This window comes from Mustela nivalis (genome assembly GCF_964662115.1).
Source record: "Mustela nivalis genome assembly, chromosome: 8".
Classification (NCBI taxonomy): domain Eukaryota; kingdom Metazoa; phylum Chordata; class Mammalia; order Carnivora; family Mustelidae; genus Mustela; species Mustela nivalis.
This window is the reverse complement of record NC_139027.1, coordinates 53,594,694-53,621,686: the sequence shown is the minus strand read 5'-3', so window position 1 is coordinate 53,621,686 and position 26,993 is coordinate 53,594,694. Positions and strand designations below refer to the sequence as shown.

Below are 26,993 nucleotides of genomic sequence, written 5' to 3'. Positions count from 1 at the left end.
CCGCTGCCTTCGGCTCAGGTCATGATCTCAGGGTCCTGGGATCGAGTCCCGCATCGGGCTCTCTGCTCAGCAGGGAGCCTGCTTCCCTTCCTCTCTATCTGCCTGCCTCTTCATCTACTTGTGATTTCTCTCTGTCAAATAAATAAATAAAATCTTTAAAAAAAAAAATAAAGGATTTTTTCTTTATTTATCTGACAGAGAGCACAAGTAGGCAGAGAGGCAGGCAGAGAGAGAGGAGGAAGCAGGCTCCCTGGAGCGCAGAGAGCCCGATGTGGGGCTCGATCCCAGGACCCTGGGATCATGACCTGAGCCGAAGGCAGAGGCTTAACCCACTGAGCCACCCAGGTGCCCCTCAGTGCATTTTCAATACAAAAAATAAATATAGTTGGCCCTTGGTGCCAGGGATAGGAATATTAGCCCTCCTACACAGTCAAAAACCCATGGACAGCTTTTCACTCCCAAAAAACTGAACTACTAACAGCCTACTGTTGACTAGAAATAACATAAACAGTTGATTAACATGTATTTTGTATGTTATATGCCTTCTATACTGTATTCTTATAACAAACTACTCCAGACAAAAGAAAATGTTACTAAGAAAACCATAAGGAAGAGAAAATACATTTACAGTATTTTACTGTATTTATTGAAAAAAATCCACATGTAGGTGGACCTGCTCAGGTCAAACCCATGTTGTTCAAGGGTCGAGCATACTTGGCAAGTGGGCAAAAAGTACGTATAAGTATAGATATGCAAATTGTGAAATTTTCTAACAACCTATATAAATGTTCCTCAATGTAGGTCATCATTTCTTTTTGTTTTAATGACATGGGACAATACTTATGATACCTTATTAGGTGAATAAAATTGAGTTACAAAAATGTGGCAATAGTCTGAGTCCACTTTTAAAATAAATGTGTGTATTTGAATAGGGAAAGTATGAAAGACTACGTAGTATATCAGATTAATAAGAGAAAAATGGCAGGTGGGTGATGGATGGATAGATGACAGATAGATGTATAGATAGACAGATAGATAGATAGATAGACAGACAGACAGATAGATGAGTAACTTTTTCTCTTTATAACCCTCCTGGCTGTTCTGAAACTTCCCATTGGTTATGTGTTACTTTTGCAAGCAGGGTAGGTCGTGGCACTGACCATGACTGTGACAGTCCCAGAACTATGGATTCGGACCAGAAAAGTCCACAGGTCAGACTCTTCTTTCTCCTGTCCTCGCCTCCATAAAGCAAGAGAGCAAAACTAATTGCTCTCCTCAGGGAGCAATTTGGGCGAAAGTTAAGGGGCTCCATTCATTGGCCTCGCCCGGTACCAAAACTTATATTTATTTTTAAAATGACTCTGAAAGGAAACCTGAGTCTGTTTGATTCAAATACAGTTGCCAACAGAAATTTGAATGGGAGAAAAATGAGCCAATGGCCTGCCCCCAAATCCATAAATACATCAACCCAGGCCAAATGTTCATCTAGCAGAGCAACCTTACCTCTGCTCCAAGGAGAAAAGTATTAAAACAAATGTAAAAGCTGGACCCACCCTCTAGGCCTGCTCCAGAGAGGTCGCTGGTAAGCTCATTATTACTGAGGGCTTTTCAGTGAAGCCCAAGCCCTCTGGTTCCTCTGTGCTCTAAAGGTCCATGGAATCCCCTGGACTCCTCCATTCTCTGCAGCCAAGCCTGACCCATCTCCATGTGTGTTTGTGTGTTTGCTGTGTTCTCAGTTGGCCCGGATCGCGGACAGCAAGGACCACGTGTTTCCTGTGAATGACGGTTTTCAGGCTCTGCAAGGCATCATCCACTCAGTGAGTAGAGCACTTCCTCTAAAACTGGACACTGGGGACTCTCTGCCCCCCACCAATCCACTAAAAACTCTCTAGTCCCCTCCCTCTGAGGCTGGTGTTCTCTGCTTGCGACAGCATTCCTTTGTCTCTCTTTGTTATCTGTCATGTCCTACTTTTCCCTCCTTGCCTTCCACGCATGTTTCTTTCTTTGCTCTCCTGGGCCAGTTTTGCCCCACAAGGTAAATTTAAAATGAAAGGGACCTAGCTCTGGCAGCAAGCCAAACTCCAGATGGTTCCAGCTCTCATACTGGCAACACCAGCGGATGGTGTGTACCTGACCTCAGCTTTTCCAACCATGACTGAATGCAAGCTTCCTTCTCAAACACTGGCAGGCTCTAACTTTATCTCTTGACCATCAGAGGTGCTTTTGACCAGTGGTTCTTTACCGAGGCTGCCTACTGAGGTCATCTGGAGCAGAATTTTTAAGACCTTCCCAGGGAACTTTACTGAAACCACAACTTTAGACCTATAGTCCCCAAATAGTCACTGTTTTTCAGGGTTTGCGGTCAGCCATTTCTTCTTTCCACCCAGCCTGGGTTGGATGAAACAATCCCTCACACACAAATGGTTTTTTTAGTCCCCCCCCTTTCCTGTAAGTGAACAGGATCAGCCTCTCTTCTCCACCTCCATACGTAGGCCAGACCCTTGGTCCAGCCAGCATATTGAATGACGCTGGTCTTTATTTTATTTTATTTTATTTTGGTGTTGGTCTTTAAAGCCCCAGCCAGAAGGCCAGTATGTGTGCTGCACCAGTGATGAAATCCAGAAGCACTGTCTCCTCTACATTTAGATTTTGTGATTAGACAGATGGTCAACAGTTTCTCCATTAGAAGCTCACCAGGGCCCTGACTCAGGGTCTAGGATGCGAGGTCAGAGCTCAGAGAGTCACTGTCCCCTTTGGATGTCAAGGGGGTCCTAATCCAGGGGTTTCCAGCCAGACCTAGGATCTGCCCAGCTCTCCCAGTCTTACCCAGGTTTGAAACCTCCAGTGTGGCTGTACTTTCATGCCCCCTCTCACTCCCTCTAAGCTCTGCTGAGAACTCCTGCAGGGTGAGAAGAACTTTGGAGCTGGTCATCCCAGAATTTAAATGCTGGCCTGATGACTTACCATTTATAGATCCTTGGATGAGTTATCTCACTTGTTTCCTTATCTGTAAGAAGGGATTGATAGTAAGACTTATATTGCCAGCCTCTTTGAGGATTACAAGAGATAACACTGGTGAAATTACTGAATATTTTTCCAGGTATGTAATAGGTACTCAAGACATAGGAATTACCTCCTCTTGCGCTTTCCTTTCCCATCATATAATGGACATTAGCATCAGTTTCCCCCAATCCTCTAGATTTTCTTGAATATACTTAAAAATCACCTGGGAACCTTGCTTAAAATACCAGTTCCCAGGCCTTATCCCCAGTGATTCTATTACAGACAGTATGAGATGGTGCCCAGGAATCTGTCTTTTAAATCGGTTGTGTTTTTGGTTTTGTTTTTGTTTTTTTTAATGCCCCAGGCGCACTTTCAGAATATGATATATGTGACCTTAAGTTTTAGAGTTGTGAAAAATAATCTCACCTCAGGTTAGGAACTCCTACCTTAAATATGTCCAGACTCAAAAGGTGTTTATTTACGAGGAACAGAAACCAACTCAAACTGCTTTCACCAGAGAGTGGAAATTATTGAGAGAGAACTATCAGTCCCAATACTAGATCCCCAGGTGAGGGACCTTTGTTCCAAATAACTCCTGGGATTGGTGTGGCATAGTTGACAACGTAAGCAACAAGAACTGCAGGGAACATAGAAAGCAATACCCAAATGGTGCAAAACATGATTCGGGACTGATCATGAAGCTCAGAGGTAGATTTCTGTGGGCAAGAGCCTTCATGAGAGAGTGGGACATGAAATCCCTGAAAGACCTGGGAGGAGTGATGGGTAGCATCAGGGAAGAGATGACATGACCCCAGCCCAAAAGCTGGAACAGGGAAAAGCAGACTCTGAGGACAACAGCAATAATGCCTATCTGTCTGGGGGGAGAGTTTGGTGAAAGCTCAAGAGTGATAAGAAACAAGCCTAGACATTTGTTTACAACCAGACTGATAAGGGCCTTGAAGGGGTTTTGATTCCAACTTCGTGGGTTTAGTAATCACTGAAACATTTGGAACATCTAACAAGTGATATTTAAGGAGAGAATCAGATGGTGGTGTCCATGTACATAGGAAGAAAAATGGTGGGGTCTAGAGGCAGGAGCCTACTGCTGCACGAGTGCACAGTGTTGCCTTCCGATGGCAGATTCTGAACAGGGATGACTCTTACCTGTTCCAAGATCCTTAGGAGCCAGGTGCCCACATCATCCAAGAGGCAGTTCCTATGCACATAATCAGAATCATTTTATCTGCAGAAACCGGTGTTGTCCTTGAATATTTCTATCCTAGCAACTCACCCAAGCTCGACGTGAGCCCCCGCAAGATGGTTAGAAAGCTCTTCCCACCCACAAGTGGAACTGACTCCAAAGATGTCTAAGGAATTTCAGCAAAATGGTCTCCCAAAAACTGGGGAAAAAAATAATAATTTGAGAGTCCCGTCTCCAAACTTGAGTTGAATGATAACAGTCTTACGAGCTTTTATCTGAGAGTTATGCTTGTGGTTACCATCCTTCCAGCACTTGAAACCCATGTTTATGGCAGTTGAATTCATTTGCTTGGACAGAGAAGCAGGGACAAGCACAGCAGGGTTCATCTTTCTCAAGTCAGACAGAAATAATTATGACCTAAAGTTGGCTATTTTTAAGAAGTAGGTTCCTTTCTCCTCTGGATCCTGAAAAGAAAGCTCTTGTTTTTTTCGCCCGCCATCTGAAGCATCTTTTCCAGCTTGTTCCCACGGATGTTGTTTTGTGGCTGGTGATTTTCTCATAATAAAACAGGACTGGGCTTAATTATCCCAAATAGGAGTACAGAGCAGCCCTCAACAAGCTCAGATGGTTCGTCAAGGTTTTCATTGTGACCTTATGTTTAAATCCAAATCAAGATGCAGGGGCGAACATTTGCTCTTTTATCCAGTGCTCACTGGAAACCTTACATACAAACCTTGCCATTCAGCTACAAGTAAAGCGATGGAGACCCTGGCCTGGTGGAGGTTATAGTCTCGTGGGACGGACACATAAAAATGAGTAAATAAATAAATAATTAAAACTGTGATAAATGGTACAAAAGTGGCAACCAACTACCAAGATTAAGAGTAAAGAGATTGACACAGAGCTCAGGCCCCTTTGCAGACATGACCTGAAGAAGGAATTCAGGCCATCCACTGGAAGAGCATGGACAGAACATTCTTGGCAGTGAGCAGCCCTGTGACGGAGCATAGCAGAATGAAGGAAGAGTGCCACCAAAGTGCGGAATGGCAGAAGATGACGTCAGGAGGCAAGCAAAGGCTTGGCCTGGAAGGCTCTTTTACTCGAAGAATGGTGGGAACCTGTAGCCAGATACAAAGTCTGGCCTTAGAACAAGGACGCTTGAAATTCAGGCTCTCAGGGAATGGAGAATTGTGCACTTGATCTGTTTCTTCTCCAGATAACGAATCCATAAACCCTCAGTATCAATAATCATGTTGGCCCAAAGAAGAAAAATCACATTGACTTGTGGACCATCTTCCATCTACCAGCATTTCTGCTAGGCTCTGCCACAACCACGGTCTCCAGAAGGTCTTATCCCAGTGTTCCAGGTGAGGAAGCTGGGGTGCAGGCCCCTCAGAGTGACTGCCCTAATCTTCCTACTCATAATGGTCAAGTGGGGAATTTGAACTGAGACTTGGTTCCCGAGTTCCTGCTCTTTCCACAGTACTTGGCCAAGAATGTCTGAGGAAATGGAAAATCAAGGCTGGTTGTCCAGGGCCTGGATTCAGCAAATCCCAGAAGTCTCTGCTTCCACAAACTGGTTCCTGTGTTTTGATCTTTTCACACTGTTCCCCAGCCCTCCGTAGTCTAAGGGAGAAGTACTTACATGTAGCATTTGTATAATGCATTATTTCTCATGGTGTTCTCATTGTTTCCCATTTCGGTCTCAGCAGCAGGACATAGGGAAAAGGCAGAAAGAAATCAACACCTGTGTGGGACACCTGCGTGGCTTAGTCGGTGAAGTGCCTGACTCTTGATTTTGGCTCAGGCCCTGATCTCAGGGTCATGAGATCAAGCCGGGCATCAGGCTCTGCGCTCAGGGCAGACTCTGCTTGAGATTCTCTATCTCCCTCTGCGCCCCCCACCCTGCCAACTCCCACCCACTTGCTCTCTCTCAATAAATAAATAAATAGAATCTCAAAAAGAAAGAAAGAAAGAACTCAACCACTGTAGATCACAGCTGTATTTGGAACCAAATGTTGTTCTTTGCTCCCAATGAATATAATCCCATTTTAGCATCATAACAACCCTGTGAAGAAAATGAAGAAAGTATTCCTATTTTACTGATGAAGAAACTAAGCCTCATGGAAACTTCCTGAGAGCACACGACTATAAGGGGTGACCCTGGGCCTGTGCTTTCTCCTACCTCTATTTCCATAGAAAGGTAAAAATAATAAAAGCTACCATATCCTGAGTCCTGAGGTTCTGGGCACTGTGCGGCTCATTCTATGTAGGTGTCTCATTGACGTCTCACGACCGCTCTTTAGTGTGGATATTGTCATCCCTTCTACAGAAATAGGTACCCTAAGGACAGAGATCCATTAGCTTATCCAAGGCCACATGGCAGGGAGCGGCGATTTGGAATAGACTCCACTGGGTCGCTAATGCCCACAATGGGAATGACCATGGTGCTCTACTCAGTGATGTGGGGAGGCCAGGAAGCAGCTCCATTTCAGAGATGGAGACCCTAGAACCAAAAGTGTGAAGTGGCTCGATGCTGATCACGTAGGTACAGCAGGGGTAAAGCCAAAGCCCATGTGGTCTGCCCTCTGGGTGCCCAGTGGGTAGGCGGAGGAGCTCTTTACCTGTTACTACTAGGTGGGGAGCAGGTCTGAAAATACTTATTTCCGTTCGGGAGATGAAGTTCCCTCACCAGGAGAAGCTGGCAGCCTCACACAGACTGAAAAGAACATCTTTTCCTTCCACACATGCTCAAGAACTCTGCCTCTGAGGACAGAATTTCTACTTGCTTTTGCAGAATACTGTTGAGAAATTATAAGACAGACTTTGGGTGGTTGAAAGATTGTAGCCCTTAAAGCCAGTAAAACTGTAAAGGAAGAAACTATCCCTTCGCCTTCCCTTCTTGTGGCTTCTTCGGGGAATTTCCACTGACCACAGCTGGTAAGGGTAGCGCCAGCCCTCAAGCAAAAATATGAAGCAAAGGTCCCCCAAGTCTCCTGGGTCTTTGTTTGCCTTTGCAAAAGTGCTGCAGCCAGTGAAACGGGAACCTGCATGAGGGCTGGATTCAGATACCACGGACGTCGGTCTTCAACTTTGAATCCCAACACTTGGCCTGGTTACCGTGAAACCAACTCCTCCCCGCAGCGGTCCCCACTTTGTGTGCAGTGGAGGGCGGTACCTGGAGGCAGGCACACGGTCTCCGAGAAGGAGAGCCCGTGGCTGTCACCAATGCACGTCCCTCTAGGAGTAATTCCCTGGAATAAATAGTTCAGCCTGCATTGGGCTTCCTATTAAGCAAGGGTAAAGCAGCGTTCCGCGTGTTTGATCAACAATAAACAAGTATCAAGCACTATATTTGCAAGGATTTCTCACGAGTTTGGGCATGAACATCCTCATTATCGAGGAAGCTGTAAGATCAGCGAAACTGAAGGATAAATCCATTCCATGGTGTGTATAAAATTGCTTTCCTTATGAAAACCCGATTCTGTGCTGATTGCTCCTTTTCCCCCATGGGAACTGGAAGACCTGTACCCCCTCGTGTGGCCCAGGTCCTAAAAAAGCTGTGACAAAAGGCAAAGCCCATCTTCCAGGCCTCCCCTTCCACCTACTCTTCCAAGACCCCTCTAGGAACTGCGAAGGGCTACCCTCCAATCAAAAGCCACATCGTGTTCACACAGTCCTGGAATCCCTGACTTTACTGAACTAACCCTCTTTCCAGAGCCAGCAGAGCAGGAGGCCCAACTCAACAGCAGCAGCTCTCCTCGTCAGTCAGGCTGGTTTGTGATTGGAAGAAACCCCCTTCTCTTTCTTGGCCCATCGGAATCCTGTCTCAAAGCCTCTCTGGACCTCCAGCCCCTGCTGAGTCCTCTCTTCTCCTTGGAGTCTGCCCTGGTCTTCTCCCCTCCACCTTCAACTCTCCCTGCCCTGAACCCCAGTGGCACTAACTGTTGGCATCATTTGCTTGGCACGTGGGTCTTTTTCACCCTCTCTGCCGTTCCTCCTGGCCAGATGCTAAACAGGGCCGTCAGAGAGACGGCCACATGTGTTATGTTCTTCGTGGTGTCCCATGCTATGCTTTGCACACTCACTCATGACAAAGCCGCCCAGAGACCTGCGTAGCATTCGTGACCCACACTGCATGACAAGTGGGCAGCGCTCTGGGCTCTGTTTCTGGTCAAATCCCCTCGGTCCTTCCCCCACCTTCTCTTCCAAGATTGTATCTATAGACGATGGCATTTGGGGCTCCATTCACTTTAGCAAGGCTGCTTACAACATATAAATAGAATCAACTGTAATTTCTGTAGTGAGCTAGAAACTCTTTTTTAAAAAACATTGGCCTCTGCGATTATTAATTAGCTTCCGACTTTGCAGACATTCGGGCCATTTCAACTAAGCTATTATTTCTGTTTGTCTTATTGAAGAGTCCAGATGTGATAAAAATCCCCATAGCTTCATGAGGTGACCAAGGTCGCCAAGGGGCATGAACAGTTACTCTGCAGGTCACCCCCACTCCTTCCTTCAGCTCCTCCTCCTACCTAAGACCCACTGGAAAAGCGACAACAGAATTTGGAACTAAATCCAGTGAAATGCTGCAGGGTTCAGCTCTCAAGGAGGGCGGCTGACTCCGCCAATATCTGGAGGTCGACATGCTCGTCTTACTAAATAAACCACGTTTTGGAGTTCACGGCCATCTGAGCTTTCCTTCTGAAAACAGGAGAGGAAAGTGGTTTAGTGGAAAAAAAATGAATTTCCTCAGTTTCAGGACCTTGTTTGTCCTGCGCTCCTTCACAAGAGACTCAGTGAGTGAGAACCAAACTGAGGGAAGAGTTGTGTTTATTTAAGTGAGCTGGCTCACCTCCCCCATCCACGCCCCAGACAGAAATATTTGCATTAAAAAAAAAAAAAAAAGAGGTCGACCTAAAAAGAAAGAAAGAAAGAAATATTTGCATATTTGGGGAGATAAACTCTATTGTCCGAAATTCAGTAAACCTCTTAAACGGTTTCTTGCATCTTAGAGTATCCGTTTGGTATAATATGTGAGTATACACAAAATCATACATGATGAGACGCCTGGGTGGCTCAGTTGGTTAAGCAGCTGCCTTCGGCTCGGGTCATGATCCCAGCGTCCTGGGATCGAGTCCCACATCGGGCTCCTTGCTCCACAGGGAGCCTGCTTCTCCCTCTGCCTCTGCCTGCCTCTCTGTCTGCCTGTGCTCGCTCACTCTCCCTCTCTCTCTCTCTGATAAATAAATAAAATCTTAAAAAAAAAAATACATGAATGCTGGACAGATGACAGTATAATAGTAGATTTTTATTTTAAATTCAGATTCAGTGGAACTGACATGGATCTAGGATAATATCCGTAGTTAACGATAGCTGTGTCTATTGGTTTAAAGTGTGGAATGGAATTTAGTTAGGAAAGGTGACTCTCTTTTTAAAAAAAAAAAAATACTTTGTTAGAAACCTGGGGTGTCTGGGTGGCTCTGTTGGTTAGGCAGCCCACTCTTGGTTTTGGCTCAGATCATGATCTCAGGATCAAGAGATCAAGCCCCGGGTCAGGCTCCATGCTGGGTGTGGAACCTGCTTGGAATTCTCTCTAATCCTCTCCCTTTACCCCTCTCCCTGCCACTTGAAATCTCACGCTCTTAAAAATAATAATAAAATAAAATAAAAATAAAAATAAATTAAAATAAATAAATACAAATAAACACTTTATTAGCAATCAAATAAAGTCAAAATTCTTGGAGACAATATCACCACTCCTGAAGGCATGGATGACATAGTCGTATGTCCCAAGCTAGCAAGCATTTTATAAAAGCAGTGGTCCCCAGGCTTATCCAATGTGCATTCTATCAGCTGTAGTAGTGTATGTGGCCTTCTGTGGGAGCCTGAGTCCCATCCCCCAAGCCCAGATCTCTCCATCTTCCCAAGTAAAGGGGAAGGCCTTTTACAAAGCAGGCCAGTCCAGAACTTAGACACAGGGACATGCTACACCTACAGCATTGTTGTTTAAAAAGGTAAGCTGTTAAAAAATAAAATAAAATAAAGGTGTTGAAACAGGCCATCTGGGAAAGCAGTCCCCCAAAGACGGTGATGTTTAATAAGAAGAGGAGGGTATAGAAGGGTGTTACAAGATGCAGAATATGGCCTTGTTATTCAAAAGACCCTAAGATTGTAGTATAGAGGAAAAGGAAGGCCATAACCTAATACACTGCAATGCCAGTGTATGAAGCCATGCAGAAAACATTCATTACTTGTTTATTTATCCAATAAATATTGATTTAATGCCTACTATGTGCCAGGTTAGGCACTGTGGATATGTAGCGTTGGGTAAAACAAATTCATTCCTTGCCTCTAGACTTCATAGTCTAAGGATGAAGATAGATAATGACCAAACAACAACAAAAAAGTGTAATTATCAACCATGATAAGTCCTCTGAAAGATGGCACTAGAGGAATGAAGAAATAGTTCATTGGTAAAATCACCAGGCCATAGATGGGTCAGCAAAATCTATATTTGATTTGAAGGGTGACAGTGAGATTAAGGACGGCTGCCAAGTTTTTGTCTTAAAGAACATAACCAGGCAAGAAGTAGTTAACTGACTTTTGGCCAGCATACTTCTAGCTCCAAAAATCTTAAAACCAGAATGTGCCCTTCACAACAATGAAAACACCAAGAAACATGCTCTGAAAGACTTTCCAAAAGATGAGTGGAAGCAAAAGGTCCCTATACTATTAATGGATAAAAGAGACTCGTCTTTATTTACAGACACAAAAAAATCTTTTAACAGGAAATGACCAAGTAAATAAAAATCAATTGTTTATTGGGGAAGGAGGCAGAGCAATTAGAGGGGAAAAAAATTAGGGATGTGTATGGTAAGGGAGAGGTTCTTGATAATTCTCTATGAGTATGTACAATTATTTAAGGATTCTTGAGAAATCTTGGCAGAAACTGTGAACTTTATACAAAAGGATGCTAGAGCTTCAGAATCCAAAAAAATAAACTCTTATGTGCAACCTGGGCTGGTTCATAATCGATTTCACTTTAAATTTATTGAATGGTTTTTATTACTTGGCAAAGATTTTTTTACATCTGCTTCTCCTCTTACTCCCCCAATGATCTAATGAGATGAGCAAACGTAACCATACCAGTAGCAACACATCGCATTGATACAGTTCTTCGTGGATTTCAGATGTGCTTTGCCATTTATCTTCTTTTTGAAATCCGTCCAAAAGATGACAGAAAAATATTATCAACCTCCCTCTGGGTTTTTTTTTCCAGCAGATATAATTAAGCAAGAACCAGTGGTGGGTGATGGGATAGAAATATATATGAGCTACTTTCTCTGGCCAAGAGAAGTAGCTGTAACAGTATTATCACAAGTCATAGTATCCACTACCATTGTCTGGAACCGAATATATGTCAAGACATTCTCCTCAGCGCTTTACTGCTAAGAATGTTCTGAGCACATTTCTTGGTGCCTTGTTTTCATGAAGGGCACTTGTTGGTTGGTGGCCCAAGGGTTGTTAAATGACTATCTACTGACTGATCACATCTGTGTAGTTCTGTCTATGAGACAAAAACCCTGCCAGTTTTCCTTGATGTCACTCCCTTCCCGACTCTCCAGTCCTATGTGAATTTGACCACCTAAGTCCAAATGGATTTACAAGCTAAATGTCTCTGCATTTATTATTGATCATTCATTTTACCATCATACAGCCCTGTGAGGTCAGTGTATTTCTTATACCCCTTTTACAGAAGAGGAAACTGAGCTTGAATACTTGTCCAAGTCCACATGGCCAGGAAGTGGTAGGGCTTAGATTTGAACATAAATCTATTCAGAGCCCAAATGTATATTGTCTTGTTTCCTGAGCCCAAGTTCTTAAGAATAATGGTTACATTCGTTGAGAACTTACCAGGTTCTGGGCACTGTGCTGCGGTCTCTGCCAGTATTAACTCATTTAATCTTCCCAAGTCAACAACCTTCTGCAGTAGGTACTGTTCTTATCCAACTTTTATAAATGAGGAAACAGAGACTCCGAGAGGTTGTTTGAACTTGTCCAAGGTCACACCGTTCATGAGCGAGTTGACCCAAGCAATTTGATTCCAGATGCCAGGCTATATTCTGTATATTAAACTGCTCCCCAAAATTAGGATTCAGGAAAGTTAAAAGATATGTCAAGGACCATAGGTCAGTAAGTACAGAACCAGGGCCAAGAGCCCCTCCTCACATTGGATTATACTCGAGGCATGTGGTGGTCTTCGCCCAGTCTCCATCAGAAGCCAACGTCTCTCACCCCTGCCATCACCCTGGCCCTGTGTGAGTCTGTTCCACTCCCTCAAGCAATTTCCCCGTGCTGTACCTGCACCTCTTCCACGGTTACCCCTGCTCAGGTTGGGGACAGACCCTCTCCTCCCTCGCCCCCAACCCCCATCCAGTCTTCAGACACCGAAGCCGACCTGTTGTCTGCTGCGGCTCAGACACACTGATTATAGTCTTGGCTGCAAGGGAGCGAGGGAACCCCCAGATCCACCTTCTGCCATCATGACTTCCTACCTTTTAAAGCCAGACATTTCAAATAGAAGACGCAATCCCAGACAGATCCTGCCCATCCCCCTCACTGATAAATTTTGCTTTACTGGCTGCAACGCGTCCCTTCCAGATGTTTTAAGTTAAGATTGGGAAAGCTGTGTTTTTACTGGATTGAATCACAGCGCTTGGCTGACATTTTTTGGCCCTTCATACACTCCTTAGATTTATCAACTAATTGCAGACGCTCCAAGAGAATAATACAGCGTGTGTTTATTATGACAAAACCTGCTGGTGTGTCTTTGTGGCCCGAGATTCACGGGTGTTTCCTTTACCAAATCCCTGGTTAAGTATTAAAAGTGGGTTCAAAATTGTTGGTTCCAAGTCAGGAACTTACATGGGCGAAAACTTCATTTACGTGTTTTGATGGAGTTCGGGAACGGGGACAAGAGAGATCCAATAGCTCAATTTTAATTCTGGGATTATTTTGAAATCTTTAGTTGTGGATGATAAAATGATTTATTAAGAGATGCCAAGTGCCTGAGGAATTTTATTTAAAACATTAAAAAAAAAAGCTTTGTGTTGTTCTAATGCCACTGTTTACTAAGTTTTTCCATATGGGTTAATTCTGTTTCTCCCAATGTGTCCTGTTTGGAGATTTGTGCCTAAGGACATGCGGAAGGGCGGTACCTCCCTCAGTCAAGGCAGCCACTGGCTGAGGTGGCTCTTCGGGCAGCAGACATGGTTGGGAGAGGGCGTGGACAGTCCTCGCAGTTCAAGTAGGACAGTCGTCATGTGGGAGATGATAAGGGCAAGCCCTTATCCTAGGACATTGTTACCTACATGAGAGACCTAAAGAGCTGGATAAACCATTGGAATGTGGAAGGTGGAGAAGCAGCAGGGAAACATGGATGTCCCACATAGATCCTTGGAGTCCCTGATCCCAAGTCAGAATGAAGGGAAGGGAACTCGGGAGCTCAGGGGTGATACCAGCTCCCTAGGGCCAGGTGTGTGAGGACCACGCATTCTACCCAAGATGGGCATGGACTTGGGGAGCTCAGTGCGTGTGTGCCTGCTGTTGGAAGGGGCTCCTGCACCAGCGAGGATCTGAGACTATACCAGTGTTTGAGGTTTGGCGTTGTGGCATGGTAAACCAGAGTCCAAAGAAATAAAGCAAGCACTGACAAATAGGAACAAATTGCTCCCTACTGTGGAATCATGTAAAAGCCAAAAACAAATAGAGGAATCAAAGTACAAAGATGCCTTCAGATTGTACAAAGAATGGGAAGCGATGTCAGGAAAAGTTAGCTGGAAACCTGAACTTTAGAATTGTCAAAAAAAGAAATAGTGCTTCTTATGAGTTTCGCGTCTGTAGATTTACCCAAAACATGTGTTTGTGAGAGCCTGTTTCAGTGACTGCATTTTAGTGTGTTGTCATCTGTATATCAGATATTTTCTAAAGCATGTTCTCCATTTCCTTTCACAATGCTTCTCTATGAGGACGCCCAGATTTCTCTCTGGAATGGGTAAATATTATCTCTTCTGAGAAACTGATTTGTTTTTATTTCACCAATTGAGATTCTCATAAATATTGCCTGACCTTCTCATCTGCTACTAGAAAGTTTAGAACTAAATCCATGAGCCACTCCTAGCAAGGAAATAAGGTCTTTCCAGTATATTTTTTCTACGCTATTCTCATTCCTTACTTCGTCTTCCCCTTATTTTTCCTTATTTTAACCCATGTCCTCTCCTTTTATAATTTATTGTATCTTTCATTTGATTGTATCTCGTGTTGTCTGTATCACTTGAGATGGGACAAAGAAGCATATATAAAAACATCAGTGCAAATCAATGGGTGTTTCTCAATGCTAAGATGCTTGCTTTCTTTTCTAGACTTTCAATGTTATCATTTCACTATTAATTCCTTCAACAAATGCCCCTTTCATAAATAGAGAAATGATTTCTTTCAAAGCCCTCTGAACCATCTCAATTTCCAAATTAAGGCCCAAATAAAGAGATTTCGTTTGCTTGGTAAATTAACTCAGTGTCCTATACTTGTTTAAAATGCTTGGATGAAATTTGAGAATCAATATTCAGCAAGACACAGGATTCATAAATGGTGGAGAGAAGCTTACATCCTACCAGGCAGATATCCTGCTTGGCCCAAAGCAGCCTTGATTAACTCCCTGTGCGGTCATGGGATTGGTTCCCTGACACTCTCTTCTCAACCCTACAAGTCTCTTCTGGAGGAAAGAGTCCATTTCCATTTAAATAAGACTATCGGGGTCCAAAGAGTGAGGCACAACAGGTCAACATCCTCTCCTGAAACATCTTTCCATGACTTTTCTAATAAAAAGGGGAACTCGGAGTAATCTGGAAACGATTTTCCATCCGACCTCTCCAGCTTTACCTATCATCACTCTCATTTCTACTTTTCAAGTTCCTTGTGTTCCAGGTAAAGAGGTTTATGTATTTCTACCTTCTCGCCTTTGCTTGTGCGATTCCTTGCCTGGATCCCAACCTTCTCCTAACTCACTCCTCTCCACTTGACAGAGTCCTACCCTCAGCACCCACAGCTTTCATGAAGCCTGTCCCAGTTTAACAGCCTCCATGATTTTCCCCGTGAACTCTGCAGATTTACTATCTACCCCTTCACCCTGGCAACTACCACAGTGACAAACCATCATTATTTATATTTTCAAGTGTAACTCCCATTTCCCTAACCAGATGTTAAATGTCTCCCTAACCAAGACTGATATATCATAGACTCAATAAGTATCTGCTGAAAGAACAAATGAATGAATAATTCTAATGGGGACACCCAGAGGCATGTAGCACAATGTTGGCTCATTAAATGTTTGATGTTACTAATATTAGTAAAGATGTTACCACCCATCCACCCACCACAGCATAATATCCTTGAACCTTCCTGTCTTGGTAACTCAAAGCAAAACCCTGCTTCTAATAAAGTAAGCTGTGCTTTGACTCTTTGATTTCCTCTCTTTCTAGATTTTGAAGAAGTCCTGCATCGAAATTTTAGCAGCTGAACCATCCACCATATGTGCAGGAGGTAAATTAAATACTAAATAATCTCCTAGAAATTATGGTATTTTGAGTTCAAATCACATTTATTTCAGTGGTGGGGAGGAGGGGAGACAGGGCAGAAGAAGGAGGAGGGTGGAAAGAAGAGTAGAAATGGCCAAATAAATTTTCTGCTCAGGCAAAAAAAAAAAAAAGAAAGAAGCAGTGTATCAGTTGTTTGAAAAAGCTTGTCCAAATCCTCTTCTTTCATGGGAGCCAATTGCGAGAGTACTGCAGAAATACAAGATTCCCACACATAACTGCCAATATCCTGCTCTGAAAAGAAGTGGAGCTGATCCAGGAGAACCTGTTAAGAAAAAGAAGTGAAAAATTTTACCTTCTCAAATTTGACAAAAGCATGTGACCGCATATACTCAATACTAGGACCTTATCAGGGGTCTGTGCAGTGAGGAGCCTCAATTAGGGTTCATTAGCTCCAGGTAAATCCACCTCCCCGATTTATTTGGGTCCTTCATTTTAAAATAATTAGAAAATAGGGAAGTTCCTTAATTATGCAATTACCCCATCCTTGAAGAAAACCCAGACTTGTGGTTTAGCAATGTGCAAACTGGATGTGTTGTAACTTCATAGTGAATCAGAAAGTCTAAAGACAATTAATACAATTCCTGTTAATTCATAACATATCAGTTCTCCTCTTGCAGACAATCTTATCTGCCTAACAGAGTATCTGGCACTTAATAGATGGTCCATCAGACAATGAACGTTGGCTGAGTGTCTCGAATCTTTATTTCCTCAGCAAATAATGCACTGATTTTGCCTATTTGACCCAGATTAACCTCTTTCACTTAACCATAAGAAATTAATATCACACCTTTGAACTGTCTAAAGTAAAATCAGGAACTGATGGCCAAAGATAGAACAAGGCCAAAATAAAAACAGAACCTCCACCAGCTGGACAACAGAAAAATAGCTTCCAAAATAATTCTTGAGTCAATGAGTAGTAAAAACCAACATCTCCTTTTTATACCACTGAGATGTGAGATAATAAAAGCACCACATAGATAAACTTGATGAACATGGCAAAGGGTCCACAGGAGCAAATTTGTCGATTTTAATGTTTCTTACAAAATGGAAAAGAAAAATAAGTAATTAGGAAGTAACTAAAATATTTGTAAAGTAAGAAAATAGATAAAAATGCATTAATAAATTTAAACAGATGAAAGCAATTCAACTGATAAATCATTGCAAGAGCTATTTCTTCGGTAAAAACCAATAAAATAGACAAATCTCTGGTCAATTCAATCCGAGGAAGCTTTCTTTTGTATTTTTTCAATCTTTGGCTTATCTGCAATACTGCATATGTTATAGGCCAGCAATAATTTCCTGTATTAGAGTAAACTATCTGATTCTATTTCCTTTATGTTTTATGAAGAAAAAATTAATACAAGACACAGTAATGGAAGCTAGCTCTAGCTTTTGGAAAAGGCAAGCTTCTAGCTCTCTTGAGTGAGAATTCTAAGGATTAAAACACAATATTTAGAGAATAACTTTACAAAGGGGAAAAGGAAACTTCCAAAAGATACCATGACACCAGAAGTTCTACCATGGGTTCCCCCGAAGGTCTATTACTGATTATTCTCTGGAGTAAGTGGCTTTCCTGAGGCACTGGAGCCCATTTCATTGTCCATGGCAGTGAACACCTGTCAGGTAGACCTGAGGACACTCACTGGGTGATTTTCATTTGGCTACCGCAAAGCCCCAGGGATTTACATGAGAGAGCTTTGAAAAGACACCTGCTGTACAGAACGAGGGGACATTATTATTACCAACATCATTGTAATGAGGATTGAAGGTCAATGTGAGAATCCTCATGTTGATAACATACCCAGATAAGAAAAGCATGCCCATGTGTTTCTTTACTGAAACAAAACCAGGGAGAACACTGAAAAATTCTAGAGTACCTGCAAAATGATTAATTCAGTATGTGTTGGAGGCAAAAAGAAACAGGAAGCAACAGAGTGTCCGCATTTCTAAGGTATCATGGTGGGACAGAGCCCTAGAAAACTCTATTGAAAAGGTGAAATTCACTTCCATCAGAAATCTTTCTTCTCAGCCCCCACCTGTCTCTGTGAATTGTACTCCTTCCTGGGCCCCCAGCGGAGCCCATGCTACGGAGCTCCTCCCAGGCCTGTCCTGCTCTGGACACTCGATGCTGACAATTGCATTCCCCCAAGACAATGACCTCAGTTGGCTGTCACCGACAACACAGCAACAGCCGTAGTTGTGACAGCAAATCTAGCTCTGAGAGAGGCAGCGAGATAATGCACTGGGGAGACAACAAAACTGAGATCCAACACATATCTTCACAGGTCAGCCTGCAAATAACAGGGTGAGATTTAATGGGACCAATACCAAGTGTGGAACTTGGGTTGAAATGCCAGTTTAGGGAGACCCGACTTAGTAGCCGTTCTTTCAGGGAAAAAGAAAACAAAAGGAGAAAGAGAGCTATCGTGATAGCCAACAGGAATACCTCTGAGGGGAAAAAAAATGTTGATGTAATCTTAGGGTGCATCAATAGCCATCCACTGTCCAGGTTAAGAGAGCTAATTTCATGTCTTATTATTCCATGTTCGGACCATGGTTCCAAGTTCCACATTTTAAAAATGGCGCTGACAAAGTCAAGCCCATAGAAGAGATGATGGCTCTGGAAACAATGCTAAAAATTCATTCACTTTCTTTCTTTCTTTCCTTTTCTACCTCCCTCCCTCTCTTCCTTCCTACTTTCCTCTTTCTTTTCCTTGCTTGCTTTTTCTTTCCTTCCCTTTTTCTTTTCTTCCTAGCCTCCTTCCTTCGTTCTTTCCCTCAATGCTTACTGTCTACGAGGTACCACGCAATATGAAAAGATGTGGGTACACAAATGCAGAAAGCTTGCTCCCAACCACCCATGACCCTCGCGATCTATTCTGGAAGACGGTCACGTGTTCAGATAAGGCACAAACCACACGTGAGGCACTGTAGCAGAGATCTGCTCCAAGAGCCGCAGGAGTGGTGATGAGACACTGGTGGAATGAGGAAGGACTGAAGTAACCACGGAGATTTACACACAGAACGGAGACGCTTCCAAGAGCATCTTCAGATATATTACAGAATTCCCGTGTGGAAAGGAATTATTATGCTTATTATGTGTAGCTTCAGGAGACCACCATGGAGAAGCTGGGGAGGAGAGCAAGGAGGCAAATTTTGGCTTAACACATGGAATATTTACAACTAAAACTTTCCAGCAGCGGAGTGGATGGTCTGAACTCTCCACCCTTAGAATTATGTGAGCAGTGGCCCTCTGTAACCCTATGCAGTCCCCCTTTGGATGTTCTTTATGACTTTGAGTTTCCAAAGTCTTAATTCAATTCCAGCTGAAGCATTAATGGACGATTTTTTTTTAATGGCAAAGAATCCAGTACACCTGGAGCTATTTTGCATTTTAACTGGAAGTCTTAATGGGGAAAGGGAGTAAGGAGAGTGTCTAATCTCTTCTAATCAAGAAGAATTTCATTCAATGTCATGAGTTTAACTACTTGGAGACTTCCCAGGACTCCTCCACTGCCAGAGGTTATAAATGGACAGCCTACAAGCCTTCTCTGGTCTGTACACAGGTTCTTTTTGATCCACACTACATTAAAATATATATATATATATTGCTAGCATTTGAAAATCTGATTTTACTTAAAAATTCAGATTTCCATCTTGCTTTTAAAAATCAAATCTAGCAACACTAGGCCTGCATTTATTGCAAGGTGATGATTACTGAGACTGAATAACTTCCCTTTTTAAAAGAAGCATGGACCCTTTAGAGTTCACCATACTCCCCTCCATTCCCTATCACCTCAATACCCAGGCCAAGCATATGGTTACTGTTTTGCATGGTGCTTGCGTCTGTATTTAATGTATATACAGTTCCTGTTTTAAAACACATAAGAAGTCACCTGCTTGGGGAGTCTTTAGAGCCCCTTTGCCATTACCTGCTTTTAAATAATTCTGCCTCTTTATTAAAAAGTTCTTAATCAAATATTTTTGCTGATTAGCCTCTCTAATTAGGGGATTTACCCCCTTGTTAGATTGGCCTTGCCTTGTTTAGTTCCTTTCCAGAAAAATGTGCCCTCTGCCAAAGTATAATTTCCCTCTGGTCCCACTCTGTTGGCCTGAAACTTGAATCACTCAGTGTTCTATGTAGTAAGCAAGTTCTCCAGGAAGGAACTAATTGGAATCAAGTGTGCAACCTGCCAACTGCTCTACACATGAAGTTGTTGCACTCCAGACACGGAAGGAGTTTATATTTAGCTCCTCACATTGTCCTTTCAGAAGCAATCTTACCATTCCTACTGTGTTGTTTCCCACTGCTGGTAGTAAAACTGGGCGGGTTTGCACAAAAGAAGGCGGTTTTAGGCCTCCTGTTTACCATTTGGCCTTAGATGCTTAAAGCAGACAGTTTTAGGCAACATCAAACAGTGGTTTCATTTCTTTCACATTTCATTGTTTTTCAAAGAGCTCAGGCCTAGCCCTTAGGCACCTCTTTAGAATGGCTTGTTTCATCACTGCTCCGCCTTTTGGCTAAAATCGAAGGTAAAATGGCCTTTTTCATTCTCTGCTTGGCCCTTCCTTTGCATTTAAAGATGCTTCCGTTTGGAGGAGGGACTCCCAGACACTGGTCGTAGAAATGTAAAATGACACCATCACTTCGGAAAATAGTCCTGACAATTTCTTTAAAAATGAAACTTACACCTATCTATGGTCTGACCTGACCATCCTACTGCCAGGTGTTTATCCAAGAGAAAAGGAAGTCCATGTCCAGACAGAGACCGGCACACAGATGTTTATACCTGCTTCATTCTTAATAGCCAAAAACTGTGAATAATTCAAATGTTCATCAACAGGTGATGGATGAAAACATTGTGGTTTACCCGTGAAAAGAATGATACTCAGCAATAACAAGGAATAGACTATGTATAAATTTCAGTAATTATAGGTGAGTTTTTAAAATAATTATGCTGGGTAAGAGAAGCCAGACAAAAAAATTTACTTACTGTATGATGCCATTTACATGAAATTCTAGGTCATGCAAACTTATCTTAGAGCAACAGAGAGCAGATGAGTGGTTTCATGGGATCAGTGATTGCTTGGTCCTAGGGAGGAGCAGGAGTGAGAGATTACTAAGGGGCCCTTGGAAACTTTTGAGGGTGATGGATGTGTTCACTATCTTGATGGTGGTATTGTCCTGTGATTGCACACATATGTCAAAACTTGTCAAATTAGGGGCGCCTGGGTGGCTCAGTGGGTTAAGCCGCTGCCTTCGGCTCAGGTCATGATCTCAGAGTCCTGGGATCGAGTCCCGCATCGGGCTCTCTGCTTGGCGGAGAGCCTGCTTCCCTCTCTCTCTCTCTCTCTGGCTGCCTCTCCATCTACTTGTGATTTCTCTCTGTCAAACTAATAAATAATAAATAAATAAATAAAATAAAACTTGTCAAATTATATACTTTACACGCAAGTTATTCTGTGGCACTCATACTTCCTTTTATAATATGCTGTTATAATTAAATAGCTGTAAAATTAAAAAGTTCTAGAATAATTTAAGTATCAGAAAGCACTTAACACACATCAGTCTCTATTATATTTATGTTTCCTGTCACATTAAGCATCTAATAGGAAAGCAAATTTGAACTAACTGGCAAGGTAAAACAATAGTAGCAATAATTTTGCCCAAAAGTCTTAGAGGACCAGAGTAAATGGAAGTCGTACAGATGTCTCATTTTCAGATACAGTGGAGAAAAGGTGATCTTTACTGAGGTCATCTTAAAACTACGTTTTCCACATTTAAAAAAAAAGGGGGGGGGGAAGAAAAAGAAAAGAAAAAAAAAGGAAGGAAGAGAATAGAGTAAGTTTATCCAACTATTCAGAGACTCTATTTTTTCTTTTTCTAATTGAGCTATAACTCACATACCATAAAATTCTCCCTTTCAAAAAGTGCAATTCAATGGTTTTTATTATATACACAAAGTTGTACAACCATAACCACTAATTCCAGAATATTTTCATCACCCCAAAAAGAAACCTTATACCCATTAAGCAGTCACTCCCCATTTCCCCCTCCCTCCAGCCCCGGCATCTGCCAGTTGATTTTCTTTCTCTATGGATTTGCTAAACTTTTCATATGGTAATGAAATGGAATGGAATCGTGCATTATGTGGCCTTTTGTGTCTGGCTTCTCTCATTTGGCATAATGTTTTCAAGCTTCCTCCATGTCATAGCATGTATTAGAACTTGCTTCCTTTCGTGGGTGAATAATATTCTATTGGTTAAATACCATCTTCATCAGTTGATGGACATTTGGATCGCTTCTATTTTTTTGCTATTATGAATAATGCTATCATGAGCATATACAAGTACAAGTTTTTGCGCAGACATACATGTTCAATTCTCTTGCATATGTACGTAAGAGTGAAACTTTCAGGTCATAAGGTAACTATGTTTACTTTCTTGAGGAACTGCCAAACCATTTAAACAAGCATCTGCACCATTTTGCATTCCCAACAGCCAGCTATCAGGGGTCTGATTTATTCACCAACACTTGTTTTGTCCCTCTAGGTTATTATAGCCATTCAAGAGAGTATGAAGTGATAGCTCCTTGTGGTTTTGATCTACATTTCCCTAACGACTAATGGTGTCGAGCATCTTTCCATTCATTGACTTTATGAAGCCTCAGAAAATAAGCAGGACTAGACCTGACTATACACGGATGAATGACCGCCTTCTCCTTCTTTACTCCCTTTCTATACCAAGATATGTCACTCATGTATTCAGCCAGTACTGAGGCTGACTCAGCCTTCGGTTAGGCACAGCCAAAATTTTAAAGAGACAAAAATGATGGTCTCTACCATCAGGAAGTTTAAATTATAATTGAGAATAAAATGACAAAAGAGGTGCACCTGGGTGGCTCAGTGGGCTAAAGCCTCTGCCTTCAGCTCAGGTCATGGTCTCAGTCAGGGTCGTAGGATCGAGCCCTGCATCGGGCTCTCTGCTCAGCAGGGAGCCTGCTTCCTCCTCTCTCTCTGCCTGCCTCTCTGCCTACTTGTGGTCTCTGTCAAATAAATAAATAAAATCTTTTTTTTAAATGACAAAAGAATCATAATAAACATGTACCTCAAAGAATATCTATCTTTAAACATGGGATCGAAGATCATTTTCAAGTAGAAATTCCTCCCTGACACCCTCCAGTCCCTCAGCACTGCTTGTAGGAGCCGTCACCCAACAGGCAAACTGCCTGAAGACCCGGAGCCGTACTTACCGTGAGAGGCGGGCTCAGGGCTTTCCGGGTACATGAACTGGAATCACGTGTCCTGGTTCTCACTGGCTGGCGGAGTCATGAGACAGTTTGGTTACATAACTTGTATGTGTGAAGAGCTGACATTCCGGTGGGGCTGCAGGGTCAGGCCTTGGGGCTCTTCTGGAAACCAAATGTGCGCAGGAGCACAGAAACCGTCCCCAGCAGCGGGGGCAGCACGCCCTGGCTCACGTGTGCTTCCCCGAGCGCCCAGCATTGTTGGCGCCATGTTCTCCCCTGGCCGAGGGGGTTAAATGGTTCCCTTGACACAACATCGCCACGTCAGGGATTCCGGCTGTCTTTCTTTCTAAACACCCTGAGGTCAGGCCCAGCAGACATGTGGGCAGCAATTTTTTTTTTTTTTTTTTTTTTTTTTAAACAGAGGACTCAGCAGCTGAACTCGTAATGCTAGAACATGGTGTTAGAGAAGAGAGCTTGGCACGGGGCCTGCATTTCCAGAGTCTTGTCTCCTTCCGCTAATGTTTGAGGAAACAAGAGAAGGAGCACAGCAGTGAGATCGAAAACATGTAGCATCAGCAGAAAGTGTCCCACGGCAGATTGCTGGATGGCTGACATTCAAAATAAAAAAACAGAAATAGCTTTCCATAGGCTTCCCATTGGCTTAAAGGAGTAAATAAGATATACTAAGATTCTTCCACAATGCTTGATACAGAATGTGTGTTGGAGCAACTGGCATCAGCTACATGCCTGGCAGGCTTCTAAGGAAAATTATTAAGACCATCCATCTAAACTTGGCGATCGTGCAGAAGCATCTATTACATGCATATGTTAATCCTTAATATTCAGAGGACTTGGGATCCTGAAAAACCATTTGCTCATGACCTGAACTACTACAGTACACAACTAAGGCAGGGAACACTCAGATAACTCCCCCACCCCTTTTGCTGCTTACAAATTACATAACCTTGGGCCAGTCATTTAAAATGTCAAATCTCAATTTCCTGATTGTTAAGGTCCTTCATACTTCAAAAAGCATTCTGTTCTAGTATTCTTCGTGGCACAGACGGTGCCTCTGGGTTCTCTTGCTTGGGTTTCACTTTCTTTTTTCCCCATCCAGGCCAGCCCCACTTTTCTGCAAACTTGCCTGAAACTGAAATAAAATAAACCTTTTAAAAAATCACATCAATCTCTAAATTGGTCACATGTCGCAAGACAATGAGGATCCATTTCAGCATAATGGCCGAGTCCCCAGGGCATGGCATTTGATGCCAAGACACCTGGATTCCAGCTCTCCTCTGACAGCTACTAGCCATGAGATCTGGGACAAATTACCGAACACCACTCGGATCAGTTTTCTCATTCGTACCTCCCTGTACTGTGGTGAGGCTGAAATGACCTTGGACATATACTAGGCTTAGCACGGGGCTTGGCACACGATGAGGGAGCAATTAGCATCCGGCATTTTTATCTTGGCATACATGATCTCTAAATTAGTTTCCCGGGAATGAAGGTGACATATATTAAACTTTGGAAGAGTCCCATACGCTAGTTCTCTTAATCCATTCTTCCTCCAACAAAGGTGTCCATTTGAATAGGGATTTACAGTTCGGGATCCACTTTCACAAATACTGCCTTTTCCTCCAACTTTTAGTCCATTTCTTTTTTAGATACCACCCAGCATAATCCAAAGCCCCAATTTTTATACACAAAAGAATGACATGGTGACTAACATAACATAGTACAAAAAAAAAAAAAAAAAAAAAGGACTGAAAAAAAGAAGAAGAAAATAGAGCATGGACTATTAGTTACTATCAAACTTCAGCAAGTATTTCTAAACATTTAGCTAATAACTTAGCTGGGTTTTCTCCTTTTTGTAAGACTATTGTGAAGGATCATTATTTTTACTCCATAAGGATTTTCTCAACCGATAAGAGTTCAACATGCATTGTGCCAATGTGAAATTAACCTGCAGGGCCAGAGACCTGCAAGTTACATTCTCTCTTCTGTTTAGAGAGAAGCCAGTGCTACACTGAGGGGCCATTGTCAGTTCAAGTATATAATGCAGGACAGTGGCCACTGGATAAGCAAGACTTTGACTTGTTGCTAAGTACAACCATTCCCACATAATCCTAGCTCCTATGCTGTATGCCCAGCAGAGACAGGAGGGCCAGAAGCAGTATCAGATCATTCCTGACCTAATCGAACATTTTTCTAGTGGTGGAAGAAAAGACACCACCACCAGACAGCACATAATTCCTTCCCACACCATTCGAGACAGACTGGGTTGTCATAAGGCCGTGATTTAAATAAATAAATAAATAAATAAATAAATAAGCACCTCAGGCTCCAAAGAAATTCTTTCAGGGGACTCCAGACCCAAGAGATGCTGAGTTGATTGGAGGAGAGGTGGAGAGCCCCTCTGCCATGGCCCCCTGACTGCAGGTATCACAGCTTTTAATACTGCCAGGACTTGGAGAGTTGGGTGAGATTTGAATGCACAGAGAAGGGGGAAGCAGGGCATTCCAGGTAGGAGGAACAGCAAGGGCAAAGGCAAGAAGGTAGGAATTCAAAGTAAGACGTCGTACGCCTTCCTCATGGACACCTACTGAGAAGGAGGTGGTAAGTGGCAAAAGGCACCCACATGGTTTGTGGTTCCAGTGGGAACCAGTGTCCGAATATCTGAAGCTTGGTAAAATAGTTCACAAATGCCCTACAGATGGAAAATGTAAGGATGACGGACTGCAATCTGATGACATGACTTGTCCTTTTTCCTTTCAGAATCATTTCAAGTCGTTGTAAGAGGAAACGGCTTCCGACATGCCCGAAACGTGGACAGGGTCCTCTGCAGCTTCAAGATCAATGACTCAGTGACACTCAGTAAGTTCTTACAGACTTGTGGGTCTCCTCAGCCCGCTTCGGGGACAGGAGCCCCAGCTCCATCTGCCCAGTCCCCCACAAGGGACCACACAGATAGGTCTCCTGTAGGGCCCTAGCTGGCCCTGAATCTGCCCTTGTTTCCATTGGGAAAGGCAGAAGGGCACCTGATTCTCAGACTGCCAGCCTCGGCGCTAAGTCGCTCTCTCTCTCTCTGGTGGCAGTGCTAGGTGCTTAGAGCTTGGGAAGGAGGATGTCCCTTAACAAAGGACTAGGTACTGTCAGAGAGTGAAAAATAGATGGTCTAAATTTATTAATTCTGAATAAACCCAAAGCCAAACTGTTAGGTTTGCATGTGTAGATCCTGGAAGTTTTTCCACTCTGGATGATTCTTGCCTGGAAGAGCCAAGAAACTCTCATCATGGTGAATACCTGACATGAAATCAGGAATATGGAAGGAAAATGACGTGTGTCTCATGTGAAAAATGAATTATCATAACACTGGCACTCTTACAAGACATTTGTAGCAGGCGAGTTCTTATTTTAAAGACATGTGGGATTCGTGCGGCTGTCCAGAAGAGGAAGGGAAGTCTAGTTATGGGGGGGACAGATGGCCAGGAGCCCTGGTTATTATTCACATCTGGCCTCCATCACAGCCATAATTATTGATTCACTATCTACAGTGACAAATGGTAAGAATACTCTACATTTTGTGTAATGCTGTGTGCTTCCAAATGTTTCACATCTTTGTGCCACAGTAGCCGTGGGAGGCAGGAGGATCATGGAGCACAAGGAGATGCTCGTTTATTGACTCAGCAGTGACTTTAGGGTCGGTCTCCTTATAGCCTTCTGGCATAGGTGCTGGCTTGCTTTTAAAAAGGAAGAATTGAGGGGCATGCCTTTTTTTTCCCTCTTAACCTCTGAAAACCCCCTTGAATATTTAAACAGAGTAGGCACTGGCTTCCTCACAAACATCTGGAATTCCTGGCCTTGGAATAATTCCAAACAT

At 43.0% G+C, this 26,993-nt stretch overlaps 1 protein-coding gene and 1 long non-coding RNA gene across 3 annotated transcripts in view; one reads left to right on the top strand and one right to left on the bottom strand.

The window, feature by feature from the left end:
• ANTXR1 (ANTXR cell adhesion molecule 1) overlaps positions 1–26,993 on the top strand; it is a 218,381-nt gene that overhangs the window by 67,168 nt on the left and 124,220 nt on the right. For both annotated transcript variants that reach the window (XM_082744116.1, XM_082744115.1), the window contains exons 8-10: positions 1,737–1,817; positions 15,745–15,805; positions 25,889–25,987. In XM_082744116.1, coding sequence (XP_082600242.1) covers positions 1,737–1,817; positions 15,745–15,805; positions 25,889–25,987 — 241 coding nt within the window. The remainder of the gene's footprint in view (positions 1–1,736; positions 1,818–15,744; positions 15,806–25,888; positions 25,988–26,993) is intronic.
• Positions 15,845–23,116, bottom strand: LOC309871265. Its single transcript, XR_014315154.1, has 3 exons — positions 22,969–23,116; positions 20,856–20,954; positions 15,845–16,123 (listed from the first exon to the last, which is right to left on the bottom strand). It is a non-coding gene; the product is annotated as an uncharacterized lncRNA (long non-coding RNA).